Below are 25,718 nucleotides of genomic sequence, written 5' to 3'. Positions count from 1 at the left end.
AGTTCCTGCGCATTCTTCATGTGCCCATCTTTTGCAGGATCGACAGCATATCATATTTTCTATGTTACATTCTCCACACATAAAACAAAGCCATGGACTTTCATTTAAAATACTGGTACTAGTTGTTGAATTCATTTTGGGTTTTTTACATATCTTTACTACTTTTTCTTTAATTATTTTTGTGTTTTTGGACTTTTTAACTTTTGTGTTTGTTTTTGGACTTTCCTGTAGGAACATCTTTTTATATGGACTTGAAGTAAGAATTTCTGACTGTTCTTTGCGACACTTCCTTTTGCCTGCACCCTTTAGGGGGAAGAACAGGGACCAGTCTCTGAATTGGAGACAAAGTCCGGGTGTAAAAAATTAGTGCCTCATAGTGCCCAGAGTTATTTTCAAACATGGTGTACTTCACTGTGAAGGGTTACCACTATGTTCTTCACCATACATCAGCACATTCCTGTTTGCATTGTGAATCACAATTTTCGTTTTCAGAAGACGAGAGATCTGATTATCTCCCATTCTCCCAAAAACGAGTCTGCTTTGGCAATGTGAGCAATACGCTCTTCTAACAAGTTAAAGTGAAGATGCTGGGGTTGGTCAGCATTTAAGGCATCCCCGTGCATGTCAACAGACAATATTTCCAAATTAGATATCAAATGGCTAACAAGCTGATTACGAAGTGAGTCAGCCATAGCAGTTTCCTTCAGATGAAGCAGTGGGCTGACCAGCTTGCCGTTTAATCGCTGAGCTGACTGAAGATCTGGTGCACACAACAACTGACTTAAAAAAACATTTCCCATCAGAGTAAATTGGGACGAGCAAAAAATTTTCCAGCACCTGTGGCAAAACTGTTTTGGGATGGGACGTTTCAACAGCCAGTGACACTGGGTGGGTCACATAAGCTGTTGGTTTTGGAACCATCTAATCCATTATGCCTGGAAGTGGTGGCACACCCTCCTGGTCTTGTGCTGGTCTAGTTACACATACCAATGCTGGTATCGAAGCTTCCTGGGCTTGTGCTGGTAATGTCCCTGATGTAAGTAGTGAAGACAGCATGGTCTCGCGGTCTCCTGCTTCAGAAGCGAATGATAGCGCATAATCCTGAGGTTTAAAAACATCTCGTGAGCATGGCCAAATTCCACACGATGCAAAACCATTAATTGCTGTTGACATGGTAGCAGCCTTTGCATATGCCAGATGAAAAAGATTGGCCACCTAATATGAACTCACTGAACGTCCTGGATTTAGTCTCAGCCATTTTTCCACCTCCTGGTCGTAGTAGACTTGAAGGGGCTTAAAAAAAAGCTTTATCCAGAGGCTGCAGTTTGTGTGTTGTGTGAGGTGGAAGTGACAACATTATGACATTGTTGTCAATGGCAAGCTGAATGGCCTCAATCTTTTTCCCAGATTGACCTTTATCCTTATTGAATGGGTGATTTAAACCCTTGTGTTCCGCAGGAAGGATAGTACTTCTGCCTAGCTTTTTAAAGCCGTTAGCAAACTTGTTAGCATTATCAAAATGCCTCTTTTGAGTTGCTTTGGGGATGCCGTACGTGGCTGCACATTTGTTTAAGCCAATATCACCATTTCTGTACGACTCAATAGCACGTTGAAGATCATCATTAGTCCAGCAGCCGCTGATTAAAAAAAAAAGATTGAAATAAATTGTAGGACAGGGCAAAATTTTAAAAATAAATTTGTCTAAATTTACCCACTACAATCTACCACTACAAATATAATACTTAATAAATATTTATCATTATTTATTATTATTAATAGGCTATTATTATTATTATTATTAATTTAATTTTAATCATTAGGCCTATAGCCTATAACTATAATAATACTATAATATTAATAATGATTCTTAATTATTTTTAGACCCTTAGCCTTATAATTATATCTTAACTTATATTATTATATAATTATCTAATTTAAATTTAATAGGTCAATTATAGTAATATTAAATACTTAGTAGATCTATAATTACTATAATTAAATAATTATAATCTATTATAGATTCTATAGTCTGGCTATAGTCTATTCAAATTTCAAATACTAATAATAATCAAAGATTAAAATAAAACATAAGATTAAGATAATTTAATTTATTAATAGCCTATGATAAAATAATAACATCCAAGAGAATAAGAATTTATGTTCCCCAATATGGACTACAGTTTCCCATCTTGAACCATTGGTCCATTTTAGGGACAGCAGTTGGTCCATATTGGGAGAACCACATGGGCATCTAATTTTACTAAATAAAACCAAAACGATGTCATTTGGAGCAACACGCTTGTATTTAGTAAGAAATGAAATGAAAAAGCTTTCCATTTAGCATAGAAGCATTGTCCTGGTTCATTTATTTGTAAAATGACACACACAAAAAAGCGAGTGTACTTTTAGAAAAAAATAACCAAATAAAATACTAACTTACCTTTTTGAAGTAATCTTGCTGACCGCCATCATTGAAATGCGATTTAACTGAACGGAAGTCACTCTTTAATGCTACGTTTCCAAAATTTAAAAATAAAATCGCATTTATTTGTTTCATCGGTGGTCCATAAAAGGGGACGGTCCATAATGGGCGACTCTCCCCTACCTTTTTTTTGAAAAAGTGTTTTTTTTTCAATTTAAATTTGGTTCACATACCTAAGTCCGAGGGCATCCTTGACTTGACTACTGTCACGAATTATTTTTTTCTCTCAACCCTTAACTCCAAAATCACGCTTCCTTAGAGAACTATGGTGATTCCACGCGGTGATTCTAGAAATAAACGAGGCTATGACAACCAGAATCAAAATTTGAATGGAAAAAACAAGTTTTAAAAAATTTGTGGAGGGATTATTGTTGGCGATATGTTAAAACCGATATCAACAATTTTTTTTTGTTAAATAGCTTGTTTTCTTTTCTGATAATAATATTTTGCGTTTTAAATTGTTTGAAAACAAAACACCAAAACTGGAGTAAAAAATAAAAATTTTATAAGGGTTAATAATAAACCTTTGTAATCAAAATTTCATACTAAGATCCAGCACACTTCAAAAATCAATTAATTAAATGTAGTCATGGTGTAGTCGTCAGATTTCTGGCATCAGACCCGGAGGTCTGTGGTTCGAAGCCGGCTCTGGTCGAATGTGCATCACAGGTAAGAAAGGAGGCGCTATTTTTCTGGTTAAATGATAATCAGCTGTGCTCTGTGAGAAGACTGTTAGGACTTTTTAGAGCACCTAAACAACTAATTAAAAAAAAAATTAATTAAAATAAAAAAAAATAATAATAATGAAAATTAATTTTGCCCTTGTTTTCTATCCATGGATCAACTTACCTCGATAGCGAGGCACGTTAGCCTTTAAGACACAACCTAACAAAAGCAATATAAAATGCATTAAAACCAATTACAAACTTTTAATGTTATTTATAGGTAGTCTAGGATCTTGTCGACTATTTTCTATAAAAAAATAAAACTTGAAAAGCTAAAAAGTTCAAAGAAAAAGAAATGTCCCGACGTGCAAGTCAGCTCATTTCTTTCTTTTTTTAAATAAGTTTTATTTTTAAATGTGTAATATGTTCAAGTGCCAAACTTAATTTAAATTTCGTAATTTCAAACTTTAATTACAAAACGGCGATATGCAAAATTGAAGAAGGACATAGGTCACCATTCCTCTAGCGTTTGTGACGTTGTAACAACCAAATAATTTATCCATAAAAAGACAAAAAAAACGTTTTCCCAAAAACACGAGTAAGATATTAAGCACGAACGATGATTACAATTGCGTGCTCAGTATTACAAAATCATATTCGCGTACGCGTACTAAAATCGTAAAAATTTATTTTTAATTTAACAATAGATTTTATCTAAATATATTTGTTAACTTAAATGTATTTTCAAAATATTACATTTTAAAAAAGTTATTCATTTTTACCACTACCATTTAAAATAGATTTTAAAAAAATTATCAGTCAGACCACCATAACAAATAAAATATTTAAAAAATCTCAACAAAAAAAAACAAAGTGGTTTCAATATAAATATTAAAATAATTTTTATAAAAATATAAAACTTAGAAAAAAAAGTTCAATCAAAGAACGGTTAAAAAAAGGATTCGTGCAACTTCAAATAAAATTATCGTTTCGTAGAAATAGAAGGAATTAAAGTCGGATCATTTTCTCTGACAGCAACGTTTACCAGTTCGATTAAGCAGCTCGGATCATCTAGTAACGAGGTGCTTGTACTGAGTTTTGTTAACGTATTCAACACAACTGTAAACCAAACATTGTATATCAATGTAAACCAAATTAAGTAATAACATTTTCATAAAATTAAAAACTAACGTACTTGTACGAATAGCTGAAAGCATAAAATATTTCTCGAACCATGTCATAACTGAAGATACAAATTGATCTACAGTTTTTGTTGCGACGGTGCTGTTATAAGAATTAAACAATGGGCGCATTATTTGACAAAACTTTTTTTAAATATTGTTAAAGATAATAAATTGATTTTAAATAAATAAGATTAAATTTAATATAATTAACATCTTTATGCGTGAACTTTTTATTATACAAAGTATACTTTCTTTAATCATTAATGCTATATACCTAACACTAACACAAAATATACATTTGTCCTATACATAACACCGACACAAAATACTATGTTATATGCATAACATCCACACAAAATAGTATGCTATATGCATAACAACCAAAACAAAATACTATGCTATATGCATAACACCCACACAAAATATTTCAAATGATTTTTAATAATAATTAAAGATACAATCCAGGATTTTGGATTTGCATAGATAAGCTCCTTGCAGAATGCAACGAAATCTTTTTCTACACTGTCTGAAGCTTTCTATAAAAAAACAAAACTTGTGCATCTAAGAACGTTATGAGCATAACATAAATAAAATCAAATGCAATTACAATGCATATACAAAAATATATACTATATAAAATAATTATAAAATAATGAATCAAAAAATTCCAAAACAAAGATGTAAATTTAGATATTATACATTTAAAAAATATCCCAGCCGGCACAAACACGTCTTTTAGACGTCTTTTAGCATCAAAAACGTTAACACCTTTTAGATGTCTAAATTCGAATAAATATAAGACATGTAATAGTAGTCATCTTTTATATGGCTTTAGACAGCTATTGTTTGTCGTCTCAAAGATGAATACAGTCAGATGTCTTATAGTTATCTGAATTTAGACGTCTAAAAGGTGTTAACATTTTAGATTCTAAAAAGATGTGTTTGTGCTGGCTGGGGTATATCTATATTTATAAATACTATTTACAAAAAACCGGCAAAAAAGACATTCAAGATCACATAACATAAAAAAAAAAAATACTTTAGTATACAAAGATGCAGGAACTTTAAGATTTTTAGGACTGTATAGAAATCTTTATTCCACAATGAAGCAAAAGTTAGTTTCAAAATATAGCATATTTTGAAACTAACTGATATATGGTTGAACCATGAACCAATAAATTTACTATGAAAACTAATGAAGTAACAGTATACAGCAATATAAAGAGAACAAGACTTACCTATGATCAGAAAAAATATAAAGAGCATAAGACTTGCCTATGATCAGAAAAAATATAAAGAGAATAAGACTTGCCTATGATCAGAAAAAATATAAAGAGAACAAGACTTGCCTATGATCAGAAAAAATATAAAGAGAATAAGACTTGCCTATGATCAGAAAAAATATAAAGAGAACAAGACTTGCCTATGATCAGAAAAAATATAAAGAGAACAAGACTTGCCTATGATCAGAAAAAAAATAAAAGAAAAGCCCTAATAAGATGTTATATGACGTTAAAAAAATATTTTAGAAGCTGAGTGAGTGGAGCAGTGACTTTCAGTAATAACAGCAATTTGCATATGGGAAGTTGGGCTTGCTGCGTCAGGTGGAGGCTTGCAACTTAAATGCTAAAAATTTAGAATGTGCATAAAAAGTACGGAAATATGTTAAAGTCGTGAACTTACTTCGATAGTCAAATGAACATCATGGCTTAACCAACCTGCTTGAAACTTTTAGAAACTAATCTTATTTAGATACAATCAAAGAATAAACTAATATTATTGATTTTTGATTTTAAGTTTAAAAAAAACAAAATTAAAATAAACAAATTGATGGTAAAATTCTCAATGAGTTTTCTACTTTATGACTTCTTGAATTATTTTTTATTACTAACTTTTTATGGAAACCTATTCGAATAATAAATTAGCATCTGTTAAGGTTGCATTTTTTTATTATGCTCACCTCTTTTTTCTGATTACCTTTTATTATCAAAGAAATCTCTCGTCTGCACTTGTGCAGAATACTCAACCTTAGACTTCATAAGCTTAAATCGAGACAAACCTGCTTTCGCAATTTATTATATAATTAATATATTATCAATATTATCATATTTTAACTATTTTATTAAGTATCACTTACATTATTCTACAAATACTACCATGATCGCTGCTTAAATGAGCTATTATCTTGTGTTCCAACTAACAAAACTCATTCTCATACAAACTGTCCTCTATTCGAATCAAGATGAGTTTTTATATCAATTTAAAAAGTATTTGCCTCAAATCAAATTTTGACCATAAAGGAATAGAAGATAGCTTATAACAACCAAATTCTTTTGGTTATATTTTTTGTTGGTGCAATTTTGAAAAAATGATATTACTAGCTCTTTTATTAAACAACCATGCATTTAACTAACCACGAACCTGTTTTAGAATAATAATAGTAGGAAATAGATTAAATCTATTTTTACCCACCAAAAACAAAACTTAGCTATATTGGTGTTAATTAACTTTTGTAAAGATGCCCTGTCCTAATCATAACAGGTGTGATAAAGGTAAGAGAAAAAGAAGGAAAACTTGGTTATATAGCCTACAATTTAATTGCGGGTATGAATAGAAAAAGCCTGAAAACCTAGAATAGTAATCTTTCTAAAAGTAGTATTTCAATAAAAAAAGTCAGTCTTGATCTGTAAAACAAGTTAATGCCTATTTTATAGATCAAGCTTTATTCAATAATTGCTTAGTTATGTGATATTTAAATAAGAAAAAAGCATTATGGATACCCATCCAAAAGCCATACTTAAACTTCACATACAAAAAAGAGAATATTCCTGTAGATGATGTTTTAAAGAGAAGACCTTTACTTTTCGTTCAAAAAGTATATAAAATATGATTAATCAAAAATAGCCTTGAATCCTTTAAAACAAGTTGTTGGTGTAAAATATAATAAGTAATATATTTACTTTCATTGATCTGATTGAAGCCATATTATAAAACAGGTCATAAATTCATAACTTAGGATTCACAAGAAACTAGGGTTCACAAACAATTAGGGTTCAAGAGAAGTTAGGGTTCATGAAGGGTCTTGAGAAGACTTTACAAAACAAAAAGTATCAAAAAAAGTTTTAAAAATTTACAAAATTAAAAATTTCTTTTATGTAGCAACTCATCTTAATTTACTACTATAATGTTTACAACTTTAAATATTAATATGTTAAAAATAAGTTATAAATATGATATAAATGTTATAAATCAAATCAATATGTTATAACACACCAAAATATTTGTGCAACTTTAGCATTACAAATAATATTTGTTCAAAAACAAACCTGAGGGAGTAATTCTGAAGAGCTTAGTTCTGGTATTTTGTTCTGACATTCACTATAACAAAATTGAAATTAATTCAACTGATGATAATCATTTTTTTAGAGTTCGTAACTGCAAATCTTTTTTTTTTTTTTTTTCCACTTATTCTTTTAATAATCTAAAAACTATTCCAAAAACATGATGGAAATATTATCCAAAAACAATTTATGTTAATTTAAACACAGATATTTTTTGCAATGTATCAAAATTGAACACTATCTTGTCTATATGTAAATAGTTATCATTCATTATCTAGTTAAAAAAAAGTTTTAGACATTGTTTGCCTTGTTTTTTTTGTTTGTTTTTTTGGATAAAAATTAGTTACTTACGTAATTGATATCTTATATTGTTCTATCTCTTGCTTCAATTGGTTGATTCGAAACTCATGGGCTTTTTTCTTTTGTTGCAATTCATTAACATAGTCACATGCTTAAAAACAAATTCAATCATTGAGAGTGAATTAAAAATAAACAATTACTTTCGTTTCTTTAGTAATTTATTTTTTATAGTTTGATTTTGATAATCTTTTATAATCTATGAAAGTCCTTTTTTAAAATTACTATTTCCTGCATAAATAGATAAATCGGAGAATAATATTAAAAAAAAATATCATAGTAATATAGTATAAATAATAATATAGTACAATTTTGTAAATTTAATGCTTTATTATGTTTTCACAAAAATTGTAATTGCATAATTTAAAATAAATTTTATCTATAAATGATCTGCACTAACAAAGAGCTTTACAATTGTGAAAAGTGACATACTTTTCTGCAGAATAGATGCATTTGTAAGTTTATTAGCTTGATTGGTATCTTTAGAAGTTGGTAACAAAGCAGCCAAATCTTCAAAAGCATTCTATAACAAACCATTTTTATTAACAAAAAATGATTGTTACATTTAATGCACATATTACAGTTTTATAAAAAAGTGTATTTATAACAGAGACCAAATACAGATTCAGGTTGGGGCAGAATAATCTAAGTATAACAGAGATTTTTACACAAACAAAAAAGCAAATTAATATTAGACTAAATATTCCAGTAAATCACAAGTTTTATATAGATTTTATTGAAATTAATGCTAGTTACATGATGTGATGTCATTAAGACGCAAGATTTACTACATATACATAAATTCTGTAAAATCTATACATACTGTATAATCTATACAGTCTATATAGTAAATCTATATATATAGTATAGATTTTACCATGTGTATAATTTCTATTTATTACATATACATAGATTCTGTAAATCTATGCATACTGTATAGATTTTACAGAATGTATGTATATGTAATAAAGAAAAACATTTAACCATCAAACTAATTTTTTTATGGTCACCAATATAAAGCCAAACTGACATGCAACAACTATATTGCATATATATTCATACAACCAGTTTGCAACATAAATTTAAAAAAGTTGAAAATGTACAGACATTTTAATATTTTAGAAATATTTCTTCTGCAAAATTTTTCCTATGTTTTTCAGCAAGAGTATTTCTTTCATTTGAAAAAATGTCAGTTAAAAACAATCTTTTAACTTCTGTTGTTGTTAGTGGGGTAAGGAATCTATGCGCCTACATTACTCTTCACTGATTCACTGTACAGGATTGGAACCTGTGAAAAATGCTTACCATAAAAGCAGGATTAGAACCTGTGAGAAGCTATGTAAATCTTAGCAATTTTTTAAGAAAACATTGTCCGAGATTAAAAAAATCAAATCCTTTACAGAAAATTGGAGAAAGGTGAAGTAGCAATTAAACATATCAAGGATAGAAACTTTTTAAGTTGAATTGCAGCGTATTGGAACATTACCTATAAGACAAGCTTGTTAAATTTCTTTCTTGATCAAAAGTGTCCAGTTTATTTTAATTCAAACAGTAAATTTTCAAATACACTCTGGTTCATTGAAAATTGTTTTTATTTTTGTTAAATTGTTTTTATGCTGGCTGTGATCTTTCAATCTTTTTTAGTTTCTACTAAACAACTTCCACTAACAACATTCTAAAAAACTCTGAAAAATATTTGAATGCCTTTCATCAAACTTAAAACATGAAACTGAAATTGATCTGTTCCCAGTCATCTGAAATGAAGTATACCCTTTATGCCCAAGCACCTATTATAAAATACCAACCGTCAAAAAAACACAGAAACCTTTACAACATATTTTCATCAAGAATACTTTTTATTGAAAGCTTAATCTTTTTATAGGATGGACTGAGCATGCTACAGTAGTAGTTTTAAGTTGACAACAATCATTACAGACCTAAGAATTTTTTTTATAAATTATATAAGAATAAGGGTATATGTAAATGACATGATCAAAGGTCGCATATTTTCAGGGTTAAAGGTAGTTGTGAGTAAAACCTTTGCACAATTTTTTGAGAATGCTGTTGGAGCCATGTTCTTTGATGAGATAAAAATCAGTTAATAGATTGAAGTCTAGAAATTGCCTAAGATTGGAAAATCTAAACTTTAAAAAAAAAACAATAAAGTGAAAGGATGATGGTAGGGACATGACAATGGTGCTAAATTATTTGATCATTAAAAATGGGGTAATGTTTTTATAATAGTTTTAGTTCATTACAGTTTAAACCAAAATTTCTGCTAAAACTGAACAAGTAGAAGATTTAGATTTACTTAACAAACACCCTTCACTGAATACATTAGAAACACCCTTCACTAAATACATTAGAAACACCCTTCACTGAATACATTAGAAACACCCTTCACTGAATACATTAGATTTACTCGAAATATAAAATTACTTTTATAATGCTTCTTCTCTTTTGTTCAGCAGTGAGATGCAACTTGCGTTTTTGTTCCTAAATAAAATAAAAAAAATATTTTTTATTTTTATAGCAAAATATTTATTTTTAAGTGTATGACAAAAGCCATAATCTTTATCATACTTTTGAGGACCTGGGACTGGATTAGTCACCAATGCATGAATTTATTGTCTTAGTCTCCCCAAAAAGACTTAATGAAAATCTCAATTAATGTTAGTAAACAATAAACTTTATTTTATTTGCTTTTTAGACTGTTAGTCTTTTCATATAAAGGGAACTAGGGAACTAGCATCTTTTCTTTGTTGCTATGTAACTCTTTCCGTTATCTCTTAAAAAGGGTAAAGCTCTAAAGCTTTACCCTTTTTATGTTTAATCTGTGGAATGTTTACAAAAAAAACTTTAATAATTACAGACATAAAAATATTTATCAATTTTAATTTTTGATTTTTTTGACTTTATTTTACAAAATTTAAAGCTTTTTTTTAATAAGGGTATGGTTGGTTTTTGGCTATTTGCAGTGAATCCTTTTTTACTGCAGTAAGGTGTAATTTGTGGGGTAAAGCATAAGTGGCAATGACGTTTGCCTGACGGGATAAACTAGTTACTAGTGCTGATCCTCATCGAAATGCCCATAATAATAGACACGACTCTGAGGAGATGTTTATTACTTAATCACTACACAAATTATGTTTACACATTAGCATTAATGTTTTTTTTCCATTCTGAGGCCTTTCATTGTTGTATGCATACTTTTTATTTTTGCAATCAATTTTTTTTTTTTTTTGTATGGTCAAAAATTTTTTGTATATTTTCGTTCATATTAGTGTTTATAAAACAATTTATTGTTTCTTATTATTGTTAGTACTGTTCTGCAACGCTAAATATCACTAATAAACAAAATAAAAAAGATCAAAGGTTTTCCCTCGCAGAGCCTTAAGTTAAATCAAAAGTTAAATCAAAACCATTAGGTTTAATAAAAATCACTACATAAAAGAGTCTATGATCTCCTTCTAAGATCTCCTACTTCTGTTTTTTAAATAAATTTTGCGTTGCATTATTTATAGACAATCCATAAATAGTTTTTTGAAGTTATTGTAATGGAAACAGTTTTTAGAAATATCTCACTTGTTTATTTTAAATATAATTAATCTTTATAACAAGTTGATTATTTTAAACAAATTATTTATTTAGTGTAACTTTTTATTTATGTAAAATACTAATGCAATAACACACATAATAACCGTGTTAACAAAAATATAAACCAAATTTTTAAAAGCATCATTTATATCAAAACTTAGAACTCAATTATTTTATTACCATGAACTTGAGGGGTCTGCTATCAATAACATTATTAATGACAGTTGTGTACAAAGTAATAGTAATCTTTAGCAAAATCATCATTTATACTAAAAATCTTAAATCTTAAAGCTTAATCTTAAAAATCAATTATTAATCATTTACATAATTGTGGTGTGATTGTTAATAAGGATTATCATCATGACATTAATTGGAAGCATTGCATTATGTTGTTGGTGTTTAAGTCCTCAAAATTTATATTTAGATCTGTTTTTTTGAAACAACATATCTGTTGTTTGCTGTTGTTTTATTTGCATTCGCATTTTGCTTATTGGACATTATTGACATTTATTGGTATACTATTAGTTATCCTTCAATGATATATTCTTTGTAATTGAGAATTTTGATTCAGTTTAAAAAAAATTATGGGTAGGGGAAAGTATTGTGGTGAAGAAAAAAGAAAACTGATTGCAAAATTAAAACATGAATTTATTAATATATAATTTAATAATTAATTTTACAATATTCGAAAGACAGATTGTTTTTTTATTTAATTAGAAATGCATTAAAATAAAAAAGTATTAGTGATATAAGATTCGGAAAAAGAAGAAAACTAAGCATACAGAATGATTAAAAAAACATGCTGCTGTCCCTGTTCTACATCACAGTTAGTACTGTTCTTAAGTTCTCTTTGAAACTGCAAAGCTTTCTTAGTCAAGTTTTATAATTTCAGAGTTAAAAGAAAAAAAAACTCTAAGGTTTTCTGCAGAATATTTGAAAGAAAAAAAAAAAAAAACTATGATTTATCATAAACATTCCTGAAACTTTGCAGTCTAGATCATACTGTCTCTTGCCTTGATCATACAAAAATGTTTTTTTTTTTTCTTTATTGCCTTGATCATGCAACAATACTAAACTAATTTTATACAACATCTTCAGCATTGTTTATCTTATTTTTTACAATAAGTTATTTTTTATAACAAACATTTTTATAAACACAATTTAAAAAATATATGTATGTTTATACAAATGCTTAACTAGGCAAGATAAAAGTAATTTAGTCAAGTACACAATAAAAATTTTTTCATGGAAAACATTTTTATTGTGTACTTGACTAAATTATTTTTCTAAGAATTGTATTTATGGAATTTCCGAAGAATTCTAAGGACATATGTCAAAAAAAACTAGAAGAAACTCTTTAAAAATAATATTTTTTAAGATTTAAAATATATGATCAATTCTAATAATTTGAACAGATTATATCACAAAAAAGACTTTCTTCCATGTATACATTTTTCAAATTCTAGAAAATATAAAAATTATTACAAAAAAAACTTTAAAACAATTATTTTCATGCTTACTAATTTATTCTGTTACTTTTGATAATAACTTTTTCAAAAATTTCATTAAAGTGTTTTAAAAAATTAAAATTAAAATTTAAAAAAACTTTTAAAACTCATACTCATACCTCTTCTATTATCTTTGGTAACTTTTCATTGGATTGACGCAGTGAACCTTAAAAGTTTATTTGAGATTTAAATTTACATAAAAATATTTTTATATAAATTACTTAATGACGTAATTCATTTTGTAAACAAAAACTTAATGAAAAAGCACAAGAACTTTAGTAAATGCATGTAGTGTGCTTTAACTAATGTGCTATAACTAAGCATCGTTATTCAAAACTTTAAATGCAAAGACGTAACATTTAATATTCTTTCGCATTTATTATTAAAAAACTTAGCATATTCTAGAAAAAACAAAACTTTATCATGTTTTTGTTAACTTACGTTACATGAAAATTGCAATAGTTCTTTTGTTATTTTCTTTAAATATATATATTTCATAAAGTATTTAATTTGACCAACAATAATTTGAACATGTTAGCTCCATTTTCACGCTAAATTAATTCCAATTATACAAAAAAATTCATGGATAAAATAAAATTTTACAATGATACTTTTTTTATGTAATTATATAAATTTCGTTAACATGGAGCACTTTTCATCAAATAAGAGTTTTATACTGTATTATTTTAATACAACACTATATTAAACAATATATATAAATATATATATATATATATATATATATATATATATATATATATATATCCAAGCTTTCTCAGGAAAGACATGGGTTACATGCCTTATATGACCACACATACAGTATTTTGTTTTGACAACTTGGCCACATCTCTTTGCATGTTTTAAGTTAGTGCATTTAAAACTAAAATTAAATAAACTATAAACCGGAAAGAGAAATGAAAACTAAAAAAGAAATACAAAATTAAAATACAAAAATACAAATTAAAACAATAAAAATTTTAATAAATAAATAAAAAATAAACCAGAAAAAATAAAAGCTCAAAACTAATATGTTTTTATTTTAATTTAAGTGTTTTACTATGAATAATTTAGAAAAAATTAAAGTTTCAAAGTTACTTAATTCAATTTTAATTACTTCAAAACTTAATTATTTAAAAATTTGAAACTTTGATATTTTCTAATGTCTACAAAGCAAATAAAACATTGAAAAAAATATCTGTTAAAAGGATTAGAACCCTCGACAAATGCAAATATGACATTTGCGCCTCATAAATGACACAACTAATAACCCTATGCGCTACAACAACATGGAAATAAAGGAAAAATTAATAGCTTTAAACTATGAATCAGAACGCTTTTAAATTAATTAAGTTTGATTTATTAATTGAGACTTGCTTTTAAATTAAAAAATAGCATTTTTTTAAAAATTTAGTCATTCGAATACTTGAACACATCATTTTGAAAAGGGCACAAGTCATACTTTTTTCAAATTTCACTTTTTAATTCAACTTTAAATATAAATGATAATTAAAGTCTGTTTGAACACAAGTCAACTTTAAATATAAATGATAATTAAAGTCTGTTTGAAAATGGCACAAGTCCCGGACTTTTGCCTTTTTCAAGTGAAATGAAACACAACTGAGGTGACATAATCTTACTTTATTTGTAACAAAAATGGAAAATTGCAAGCTTCCTGAAAATGCATATAGATCTAGAAAAAGAGTGTCTGGTATAAGGAACAATGGAAATTATAAACACAGAAAGAAAAAAAAGCCAAAGCTGCTGGAGAAGCTTATAAAAACCACAAAAGAAATGAGTGGCACCAAGGCAGATGGATGCTTCTTGCAGGTTAGTTTTTTGTTCTATAATATAGAATATAGACTACATTCGTTCTCAAATTTTTGCTTACTTATGTTTTACCACCAATAATTAGAGATAAAACATTTTGATATATTATTATTTTAATATTACCTCGATAATTTTCTTTCTTTACAGATGTAATGCAAAATGTATGGAGCTTGTATCTGAAAATGTTATAGAAAATACAATTCAGTTTAACAAATTTGATAGTAAAACTGCCCAAGACACATACTTGCAGTCATTGATTGAAAAGAAGGAAATAGAGAGAAGACAATTTAGATCTGAAGAACCTTGCTACTTTTTTTTATCACACCTTCAATCTTAGTGTGATAAAAGAAAAAAGAATTTTCTTTTATCACACTAAGATTGAAGGTGTGATAAAAAAAAGTAGCAAGAAAGCTTTTTGCAGTATGCATGGAATTTCTATGAAACAAGTTAGATGTTTATGCATTTTCATAAAAAAAAAAAAAGAGCAGCCTATAGATTAGAGGTAAATCTCAAGGATTATGATGCAACGCATTACCTGGAGATACATTAACAAAAGTACGTGAGCATATTGAATCATTTCCAGTTAAATATCTGCACAGCTATAGTAAAGATACATCCTCTTATTATTTGGATGAAAAACTCAATGTGAAAATTATGCACACATTATACAAACAAAAATATCCAGATCATCCTGTTAAATATAAGTCTTACCTTAAATATTTCCAAGAAAATTTTAGTTTATTGTTTGGCAGAAAGCAAATTGATGTCTGTGGACTGTGCGAAGAGTTAAAAATTAAACTAAAAAACCAGCACCTTAGTGACAATGCAAAAAGAGTCTATCAAGCAGATATTGAGATCCACAAAAGACAAGCAAATAAATTTTACAAAAAAATACAGGAAGTTGAAACTAAGTGTAAAAACGATCCAAATGTGTATGGGATTGAACTTGATATTATACAAAATTTGCTACTTCCACATATCCCAGTCCAGGAAATATTTTGTCTACATTAACTACGGCTATATGAGTTTTGGATATATGATTTTAAAACTGGTAAACCAGTATTTTATTCATATTGTGAAGGAGTTGTTAATAAAGATTCCAACGAAGTATGTACCTTTGTACTGGATTTTATTTTTAAATTATTAGCAACGAAGCCAAAAAACTGCACCTATTTTCTGATGGTTGTGACGGTTAAAATAGAAATCATGTTATGGTAAGAATACTTTTATCACTGGTAGCTGAACTAGGTAGCAATATAAATGAGATACAATATTAAATACCAAAAAGAGGTCACTCATTCCTGCCAAATTACAAAAAAGTAACTTTTGGTATTTCTAAAAAATCACACGCTCTCTAAGACCATGCCAGGTTTAGTGACAACACGTGAATCCATAGATTGCTTAGTCAGTTATAATTTCCAGCTATTACAAAGGATGGATACAAGGCCAATCTTACCATTAAGTAGTACTCCTGCATATGTTGAAAAATTGTCTATTAATGAAAAAAAAAAATCAGATTTGAAAAAAATAGAAAAATATATTCCATATTCAATAGAAGAGTACCAAAACTTCTATACAGAGATGCATGGCCAACAACTTTGGCAAACATTGAATTCCAAGAAATAAGTGATGATTAACTAACAATAATTGTTTTATGTAATAATAAATCATTATTATTCTGATAATCTTTGGATTTTTATATAAAAAGTGCTCATTTCGAAAAGTCCATAAATTTAAATTAATAGTATATGTATTATATGTTGTTTTTTTCTAATAAATAAAACTCCTGACTTATGTATGATTTTTTTTTAATCTACTCTTATATTTAGTTTCTTTAGCACCATTTTTTCTAATAAACTTATTTTTGTTGATCCTGAAAAGTTTGAATAAATGGACTGGTGCCCTTTTCAAAATGACGGGTTCAATTATGAATGGTAGTGTATATATATATGTGGTAGTGATGTAGTAGTAGAGCGCTCGCCTCATAAGCGAGAAGTTCCGAGTTCGATTCCTACCATGATCCTTGGTAGTACAGCACTCAACTTGTTTCTTCACCCAGTGGCTTTGATCGTCAATGTGCGTGTTTTGCAGTTTGAAAGTTGAGAAAGGATTTTAACCACAACTAAAAGTAGCCTCCTCGACTGTAGTGGCCTTCATGGCCTTGAGAAAGTGAAATGAAATAAAAAGATATATATGTATATATACATATGGATATATATATATATATACACACACACACACACACACACACACACATATATATATATATATATATATATATATATATATATATATATATATATATATATATATATATATATATATATATATATATACAGGGGCGTGGTGGCCATGCAGGATTCCTGCATGGGCTTTTCACTTTTTTATTTAAATATATGCGCCTTTTCACTTTTTTATTTAAATATGGGCACTTTTCAATCCATTTTTGGGCCTTTTAGCAACTTTTACTTTTTTGACATATATTTTTATATTTACTATATGTTTGCACAAGTTCAATTTAATTGAGCGCAATCATATAAGGATTTTGCATAATAACTCTAACAAAATTGCTATGAAAACAAAGTAGATATTTGAATCGTATTATGATATTTTTTCATAAGAAAAATTATTAACCTATAAATGGTTTTTAACAATCATAAAATTCAAAAACTAAATTAATTATGAGTATCGAGTTCATATTTTGCATTTTTGTAACATTTTAAAATCAATACAAACTTGTTTTATGATAAAACAATTCATGTGTTTTTATAATAATTAGTTTCTATTAATGTAGATAGTATTTTTTTAAATGTACTTAAACAGTTTTAGTACCTACACAAATAACTAAATGACAAATTTTGAAATGACATCTATTTAAAAGTATAATTATTTATAATTTCATGGCACATTAAATTATATATAATTATACTTTTAAAAGTGTTCTACATTCATTTATTTATTTCACGACAGTATTAATGCAAAGCTGGGTAAATAAAGCAATCACTCCGAAATGTCCTATCCTCAGCCAGGTTGAAAAAGGACAAAAGCTGTGCAAAAAGTAGTTTCCGAAGTATTTATACATGTCAAATATAATTTAGGTAACCATAAAATTACTCCCCACTATCAATTGAAATAACTCCCATGAGTTTCAATATAAGTATAACATTATTACCATTTTTAAAACAGTAATAAGTGTGGGAGTACTGCAAACATTTACATATACAATGTATTAGACCTACAGACATTACACATTTGACAAAGCAATTTTATTACTATTATGTATACATATATGTTTAAAATAAATTAAAGATTCAATCACTTTTAATTTTTTTTTGTTATCATTTTTTTAGTTTTGATTTATTTTTATAATAAAAAAACAACTAGATTGCATTTTCAGAAAAATATGAAATACTTTTCAATTAAGTAATCGCTAAATAAAACTACAATATAAAATTTTTTTATCTTTAAAGTATGTCAGTTATGGGACTATTTTTAGAGGGCTGTTGTGTTTATGCTTTGCAAAAATGCTAGTTAAATTGCAGAATCAAACAAAAGCACAAACTGTCTATAAAAAACAATTTCTCATTTTCAAGAGAAAAAATTCTTTTTTTTTTTATTTTTTTTATATATAGTTTAATACATTTTATATTATAATAAAATAAAATATATACATTACATAATAAAACTAAAATCTTTGATTTTTAATTTTGCGTTAATGACAATTCTTTAAACAATAAATATAAATTGTATTTAGTTACAACAACTTGGCAGCAAAGTTATATTTTAAGGAAACTCAAACAAATATGTGTCGCTGCAGCACGGGGTCACCATTTATAGTTTTGAAGTATTACAAACCTCAACTTGTTGGTTTGTATTATAAACTTCAACTTATTGGTGTGTATTGACAATTTATTCGAATAAGGTCAGTTTATTGGTGATATCTTATATATATATATATATATATATATATATATATATATATATATATATATATATATATATATATATATATATACACACACATTAGGGTGGCCAAAATAGAAATACAAAATAACATGTGCTCTGCGCAAAAAGGTGGGATTAATCTCGATGAAGACCAATATGTCAAAACAATGTTTTAAATGCCATTTTTTAAAATTAAAAACAAAAGAAGCCATTCAACCGCTGATGTCAGTAGTAACAATTTTATATAAACTAGAACAGTTAAAAAATTATTGTAATGTTTTACAAGCTGATGATGCTGGTATCCATAATCCAGCAAAAATTTCTTATATGATAAAATTATTACTATTGAGAGAAACTGTATTTCTTGATTTTTTAAAATTATATACTATACTCTCATAAAAGATGTCATCTTTCAAATACACATATACATATATATATATATATATATATATATATATATATATATATATATATATATATACATATATACATATATATATACATATATATATATATACATATATATATATACATATACATATATATATATACACACATATATATATATATATATACACACATATATATATATACATATATATATATATATACATATATATAAATACACACACACACACATATATATATATATATATATATATATGTGTGTGTGTGTGTGTATTTATATATATATATATATATATATATATATATATATATATATATATATATATATATATATATATATATATATATTTGTGTGTGTGTGTTTGTGTGAAGACCACACTAGAAATATGATCAAGCAACATTTTTATTGTTTTGAGTAAATTAGATTTTAAACTTCAAAACACCATAGCTCACTAGTCACACCTATCCAAAAATGGTCCCAACCTCAATTTTGAGGACCAAAAAAACGACCTATTGGACATTAATCTGCAAGGTCTCTTGTATCACCAGATATAAAAATTTAAATCTAATCTCTATAGCCTTAGGAGAAAAACATTTAAAGTTTTATAGCTCTTTGCGCTACTGATTGCACTTGGAGCTCCGTTGTAAATCTATTTTGTTTTTTTTTCACTTTTGGGTTATGGAGTTTTTAAAAAATATCAAAAACTCTTTACATATATGTGTTGGCTATAACCTGACAAAAAATCAGCTCATTAACACTTGTGGTTTGTGTACAGGGACCTAAAGTATAGAGTATAGCACTAAAACCTCTTCAAAAAGAGACAACGGATGCTTAACGTTTTTATTAAAACTTTATTATTGACTATGGAAGTTTCAAAATTTAATAGAATGAAGCCTTGGCATGTATCTTTTAGGGAAAAAAAATAGGAGCAAGATATCTTTTATCTGTGAAAAGATATAGCTCTTAAAGTAGAAACCTCGCCTTTGAAAAAGCGGCCAAAATGTAGCAGTTTTTTGTGGTTTTTATGTCTTTTTAAGATTCAAAGTTACATTAAATAACTAATCTAGTAACAATACGAGGTGACTAGTGGATATGGGATTCTATGGTTGTTAGACATCACATCTGTGTGTACTTTGTCTGCAAAAAGAGTGCTTTTTTTGACCTTGTTTGTACCAAAGTAGGAGCAAAAAACACATAGAGAAATTTTTTTCTAGTTGTTCTGAATTTAAAACGCATAAAAACCTCTTTTTGTTTTAGTAGTTAAACCCACAGGTTTGCTTTGTTGTTTTTTCTAAACATTATTGAACAAAAATTGGATATAATAACAACTTTTTTCATGTTGTAAAAATTATGTTTGAATTGTATATTCAAAATTAGTTGGTAATTTATGAAATGATTTCAGTATTAATGTTAGAATCAAGTTTTTTTTATATAAATCAAAAATGCATAACCTTGTTGTGCTTTTTTTTTGTTTTGAAGTATCTCCTAGACCTCCTATCTTTTATTGCTCTGACCAAATTTGTTTCTTCTATTTAAAAATCAAAAGCCACAACTTCAAAGTAATTACTTTTAAGTAATTACAAAAGCCGCAACTTCGAAGTAATTAAAACCTAAACAACTAAAAAGATTTTTTATCAACACAAGCTTGTACTGAAATTATTTTTCAAAGATCAGTTTTTTAACCATTGAAATGCCATATAAAGGAAAAACTCATCATGATTGTCGGCAATCTGTATGCTTTTTTTGTTTTTCAAAATGTGACAGACATATTACCGATTTCATCAAGGAAAAGATACTAGATATTTTTCTGGAAATTCTATTGACTTTAAGGATGATAGAGTTCCATTGGGCATATGCAATTCCTGCAGAGCGATGGTACAAAAGCATGGCAAGGGTGATAGAAACTTGCCTCTTCCCAAGCCTCATGACTATAACAAAGTGATTATTAGACCAAAGACCAGAAGATTGGATTCTTGTAATTGTTTAATTTGCCAAGTTGGCAAACTAAAAGGACATTCTACAAAGCTCACTTTTTTAACCAATCAAGATTTAAAAGAAACATCAAGTAGCTTTGATAAACTATGCTCAAACTGTCTCAGTGTAGTCAAAAGAGGAATAACACATGTTTGTTCACAAACCACCAAGTATGAAAACTTAAAGAAAATGATAGCAACTGATTCAAGAACTGCTGAAAAATTTGCGTCCTCTGTAATAACTCAAAAGGTATCCTCTCCACAGGGCACAATTAGGTTGAGCAGAGAAAGTGGTAAAGCATTAACTATTACTCCAGGTACCTCCAGAGCTCAGTGCATATCAAGAACTTCTCTAACTACTTTGGACATGGTTCAAGTTCAAATCAATACTGGTCTTTCAAATAAAAAGATGCAAGAACTGGCTGTAACATTAAACAAGACTACAAATGCAAAAATTGTTGAAACAAAATTTAGGGAAAATTTTACAATGGCTGGTCGAAAATTTGAAGGTTTATTCAAAGTTTCTAAAATCTCACTTACAAAGCCATCAACAAAAACTAAAGATTTAGTGGATGTTGTTCATTGCAAGAGTTTAGGAGATTTTTATTAACTCAATTCTCAGTGTTAGAGCAATCACTTCATCACCTCTCATCAAACTAGGTATTGATGGTGGAGGATCTTTTCTAAAGTTCAGCTTGAGTGTTATCTCCAATGTTGGATGTCGAAATGTCACAAAAACTTCAGCCTCAAATGACAAAAGCTTACTGACTGTAAAACACGGGAAAGAAACAAGTGCCAAGCGTCAGCTACTTGTTGCTGTTGCTGAAAATGTTTCAGAAACTTATGAAAATGTCAAAAAAATTTTAAGTTTAATTGGGAAAATTGATGTGCCTTTCATTATTGCATGTGACATGAAGTTAGCCAGTATCATTTGTGGCATTCATTCTCACTCAAGCAAACACCCTTGCTGTTGGTGTGATGTTAAATCTGATGACCTCAAAGAACAGGGAACTCCAAGAAACTTCAGATCCATTAAGATGCAATACAAAGCATTCATTGAGAAAGGGAATGGAAAAATGTGCGCTAAAAATTTTCATAATGTTGTTCATAATCCATTGTTTGACCAAGAAGATGTCAAACAAGTTATTGAGTTTATTCCCCCAATGGAACTTCATCTTCTCCTTGGAATTGTAAATCATCTTTACAAATCAATGCTAAAGATATGGCCTAAAGGCAAAGATTGGCCATTACTTCTCAAATTGAAATTGCAACCTTTTCATGGTGGAAAGTTTGTTGGAAATGATTGTCATAAGCTTTTGAAGAACATAGATGTTTTGCAAAGAATTGTTGAAAGCGAAAAAGCAGAACACATGCTTGGTTTTGTAAAAACATTCCAACATTTTAAGAGTGTTGTTAGCTCCTGTTTTGGAAGGACATTAAATACTGCATATGTTCAACATATCAAAGACTTTAAGAACTCAAATCTTCAACTCTCAGTTTCAGTCACACCAAAAGCCCATGCAGTGTTCTACCATGTTCCTGAATTTATTGCTCTAAAGGGTTCGGCATTGGGCATTTTTAGTGAGCAATTAACAGAAACCTTGCATTCAATCTTCAGTGCTTAATGGACAAGGTACAAAAGAAACCCTGATTACTCTAGTTATGGAAGCCAGTTACTGAATTGTGTTATTGACTATAACAGCAAGCATCTTTGAATTGGATTATTTAAATAATTCTTTTTTACAGTTAAGCAGTGATTTCTAGAATTTCATTCTAGAAATACTTGAGACAAAATTTGTTGATAATAAATATTCTTGTCTGAAATTTTTGTTTATATTAAAAACTATATTTATTAAGTTAATAAAAAAATTTTCAGAAGTATATAGCTTATTTTGCATGTACTAAATAGAAAAAAATCAACAGCAATTTGAAGAAAAAGTAATAAATATCACAACAACACCATAAAGTAATTTTTTTTAAAGGAAATCATTTCATGTCTGTGTGTATGTGTTTTTTCAATGGGAGATTAAGGTTATATGGGATTTTCTTCTGTTTGATATCTTATTAAAACCCAATTCAGTAAAGATATATTTCCTATTTAAATAAAAGAAGTTGTTATTATTGTGTGTATTTCCAATATTTGTTCATTAATGTTTAGAAAAAACAACAAAGCAAACCTGTGGGTTTAACTACTAAAACAAAAAGAGGTTTTTATGCGTTTTAAATTCAGAACAACTAGAAAAAAATTTCTCTATGTGTTTTTTGCTCCTACTTTGGTACAAACAAGGTCAAAAAAAGCACTCTTTTTGCAGACAAAGTACACACAGATGTGATGTCTAACAACCATAGAATCCCATATCCACTAGTAACCTCATATTGTTACTAGATTAGTTATTTAATGTAACTTTGAATCTTTAAGAGACATAAAAACCACAAAAAACTGCTACATTTTGGCCGCTTTTTCAAAGGCGAGGTTTCTACTTTAAGAGCTATATCTTTTCACAGATAAAAGATATCTTGCTCCTATTTTTTTTCCCTAAAAGATACATGCCAAGGCTTCATTCTATTAAATTTTGAAACTTCCATAGTCAATAATAAAGTTTTAATAAAAACGTTAAGCATCCGTTGTCTCTTTTTGAAGAGGTTTTAGTGCTATACTCTATACTTTAGCTCCCTGTACACAAACCACAAGTGTTAAAGAGCTGATTTTTTGTCAGGTTATAGCCAACACATATATGTAAAGAGTTTTTGATATTTTTTAAAAACTCCATAACCCAAAAGTGAAAAAAAAACAAAATAGATTTACAACGGAGCTCCAAGTGCAATCAGTAGCGCAAAGAGCTATAAAACTTTATATGTTTTTCTCCTTAGGCTATAGAGATTAGATTTAAATTTTTACATCTGGTGATACAAGAGACCTTGCAGATTAATGTCCAATAGGTCGTTTTTTTGGTCCTCAAAATTGAGGTTGGGACCATTTTTGGATAGGTGTGTAGTGGGCAGATAAACTAGAAAGCTAAATATCTGTATAATTTTGATCGGTGTTCTAGTTATATAGTCAATTATTATATAGTTAAACTGCAGCCGAACATAACAGGGGCAAAAGCCCATAAAAAGCTTTTCCAATGTTTGTTGAAACATTTTTGCTGTACAGAGGGTTGAACCAAATTATATTTCTATTTCTACTTTGCTTTTTTGCAATTTTTGTTTCAAATTTTAGCTTGAATTTTTTAAATCCGCTTTTTTTAAGAGCATCTTCATACACGCGTTTGGAAGAGTTAAAAATATTTTCATTAGAGGAGTTTTGATTAAGTCATTGTTAATTGAAATGGGAATTTTCAAATCTTAAACAAATTCCCATTTCAATTAACAATAGACTTAATCAAAACTCCTCTAATAAAAATATTTTTAACTCTTCCAAACGCGTGTATGACGATGCTCTTAAAAAAAGCGGATTTAAAAATTTCGAGCTAAAATTTGAAACAAAAATTGCAAAAAAGCAAAATAGAAATAGTAATTTAATTTGGTTCAACCCTCTGTACAGCAAAAATGTTTCAACAAACATTGGAAAAGCGTTTTTAAAATTAGTTGACAAACATTTCCCTCCCTCTAATAAATTGCACAAAATTTTTAACAGAAACAATATTAAAGTAAGCAATAGCTGTACAAAAAATATTGAAAGAATTATAAAAGGCCATAACTTTGCATTGATTAATAAAAATGAATTTCTCAAAGAAAAAAATACTGAAAATTGTAACTGCAAACAAAAAATTGACTGCCCAATGAATGGCAAATGCTTATCAAAAAATATTATTTACAAATGCATTGTTTCCTTGCAAAACAACCCTGATAAAAATAATAAATGGAAAAAACGTTATGCCAATCACAAACAATCTTTTAAACATAAAAAATACTCAAAAGAGACTATGCTGTCTAAATATATTTGGCAACTAAAAGAAAAAAGTATTAATTTTAAATTAAACTGGTCTATCCTAAAAACAGTGCCTGCCTATAATAACATTTCCAAAAAAGTATACTATCTTTACAAGAAAAATTTGAAATTATTACTCATTTAGATCAAGAAAATTTACTGAATAAAAAATCAGAATTAATTTCTAAATGCAGACATGAAAAAAAGTTCCTTTTAAAAAATCATAAAAACAAATGACCAGTCCAAATTTATCCTAATTCTAAAGAATTCTTTTCATGATTTTTTAATTATCTAACGTAGTTGATGCAACTTCCTGGCTGCAAAATACTGCAGTTATTACATAATTAATTATAACAATTCCCAACTTCCTGTGAAACAATTTTTCTATAATTTGAAAACTTTTTTATGTTTAGACATTCTTCCTGATGAACTTACTGATGGTGAAACACAGTGTTGAAGTAATCAAAAATTAGATAAGTGTTTTTACTAATTTATTATT

General features: G+C 28.0%; 1 protein-coding gene across 1 annotated transcript in view; it reads right to left on the bottom strand.

The window, feature by feature from the left end:
- Positions 1 to 3,832: 3,832 nt before the first annotated feature.
- LOC100198848 (MLX-interacting protein) overlaps positions 3,833 to 25,718 on the bottom strand; it is a 53,597-nt gene continuing 31,711 nt past the window's right edge. The window contains exons 11-18 of the mRNA XM_065807635.1: positions 13,254 to 13,300; positions 10,469 to 10,525; positions 8,462 to 8,552; positions 8,024 to 8,123; positions 7,658 to 7,709; positions 4,790 to 4,867; positions 4,343 to 4,472; positions 3,833 to 4,266 (exon numbers count right to left, since the gene is read on the bottom strand). Coding sequence (XP_065663707.1) covers positions 4,130 to 4,266; positions 4,343 to 4,472; positions 4,790 to 4,867; positions 7,658 to 7,709; positions 8,024 to 8,123; positions 8,462 to 8,552; positions 10,469 to 10,525; positions 13,254 to 13,300 — 692 coding nt within the window. The 3' untranslated portion in view covers positions 3,833 to 4,129. The remainder of the gene's footprint in view (positions 4,267 to 4,342; positions 4,473 to 4,789; positions 4,868 to 7,657; positions 7,710 to 8,023; positions 8,124 to 8,461; positions 8,553 to 10,468; positions 10,526 to 13,253; positions 13,301 to 25,718) is intronic.

This window comes from Hydra vulgaris, chromosome 10 (genome assembly GCF_038396675.1).
Source record: "Hydra vulgaris chromosome 10, alternate assembly HydraT2T_AEP".
In the NCBI taxonomy this organism is placed as follows: domain Eukaryota; kingdom Metazoa; phylum Cnidaria; class Hydrozoa; order Anthoathecata; family Hydridae; genus Hydra; species Hydra vulgaris.
This window is presented reverse-complemented; position numbering and strand designations above follow the sequence as displayed.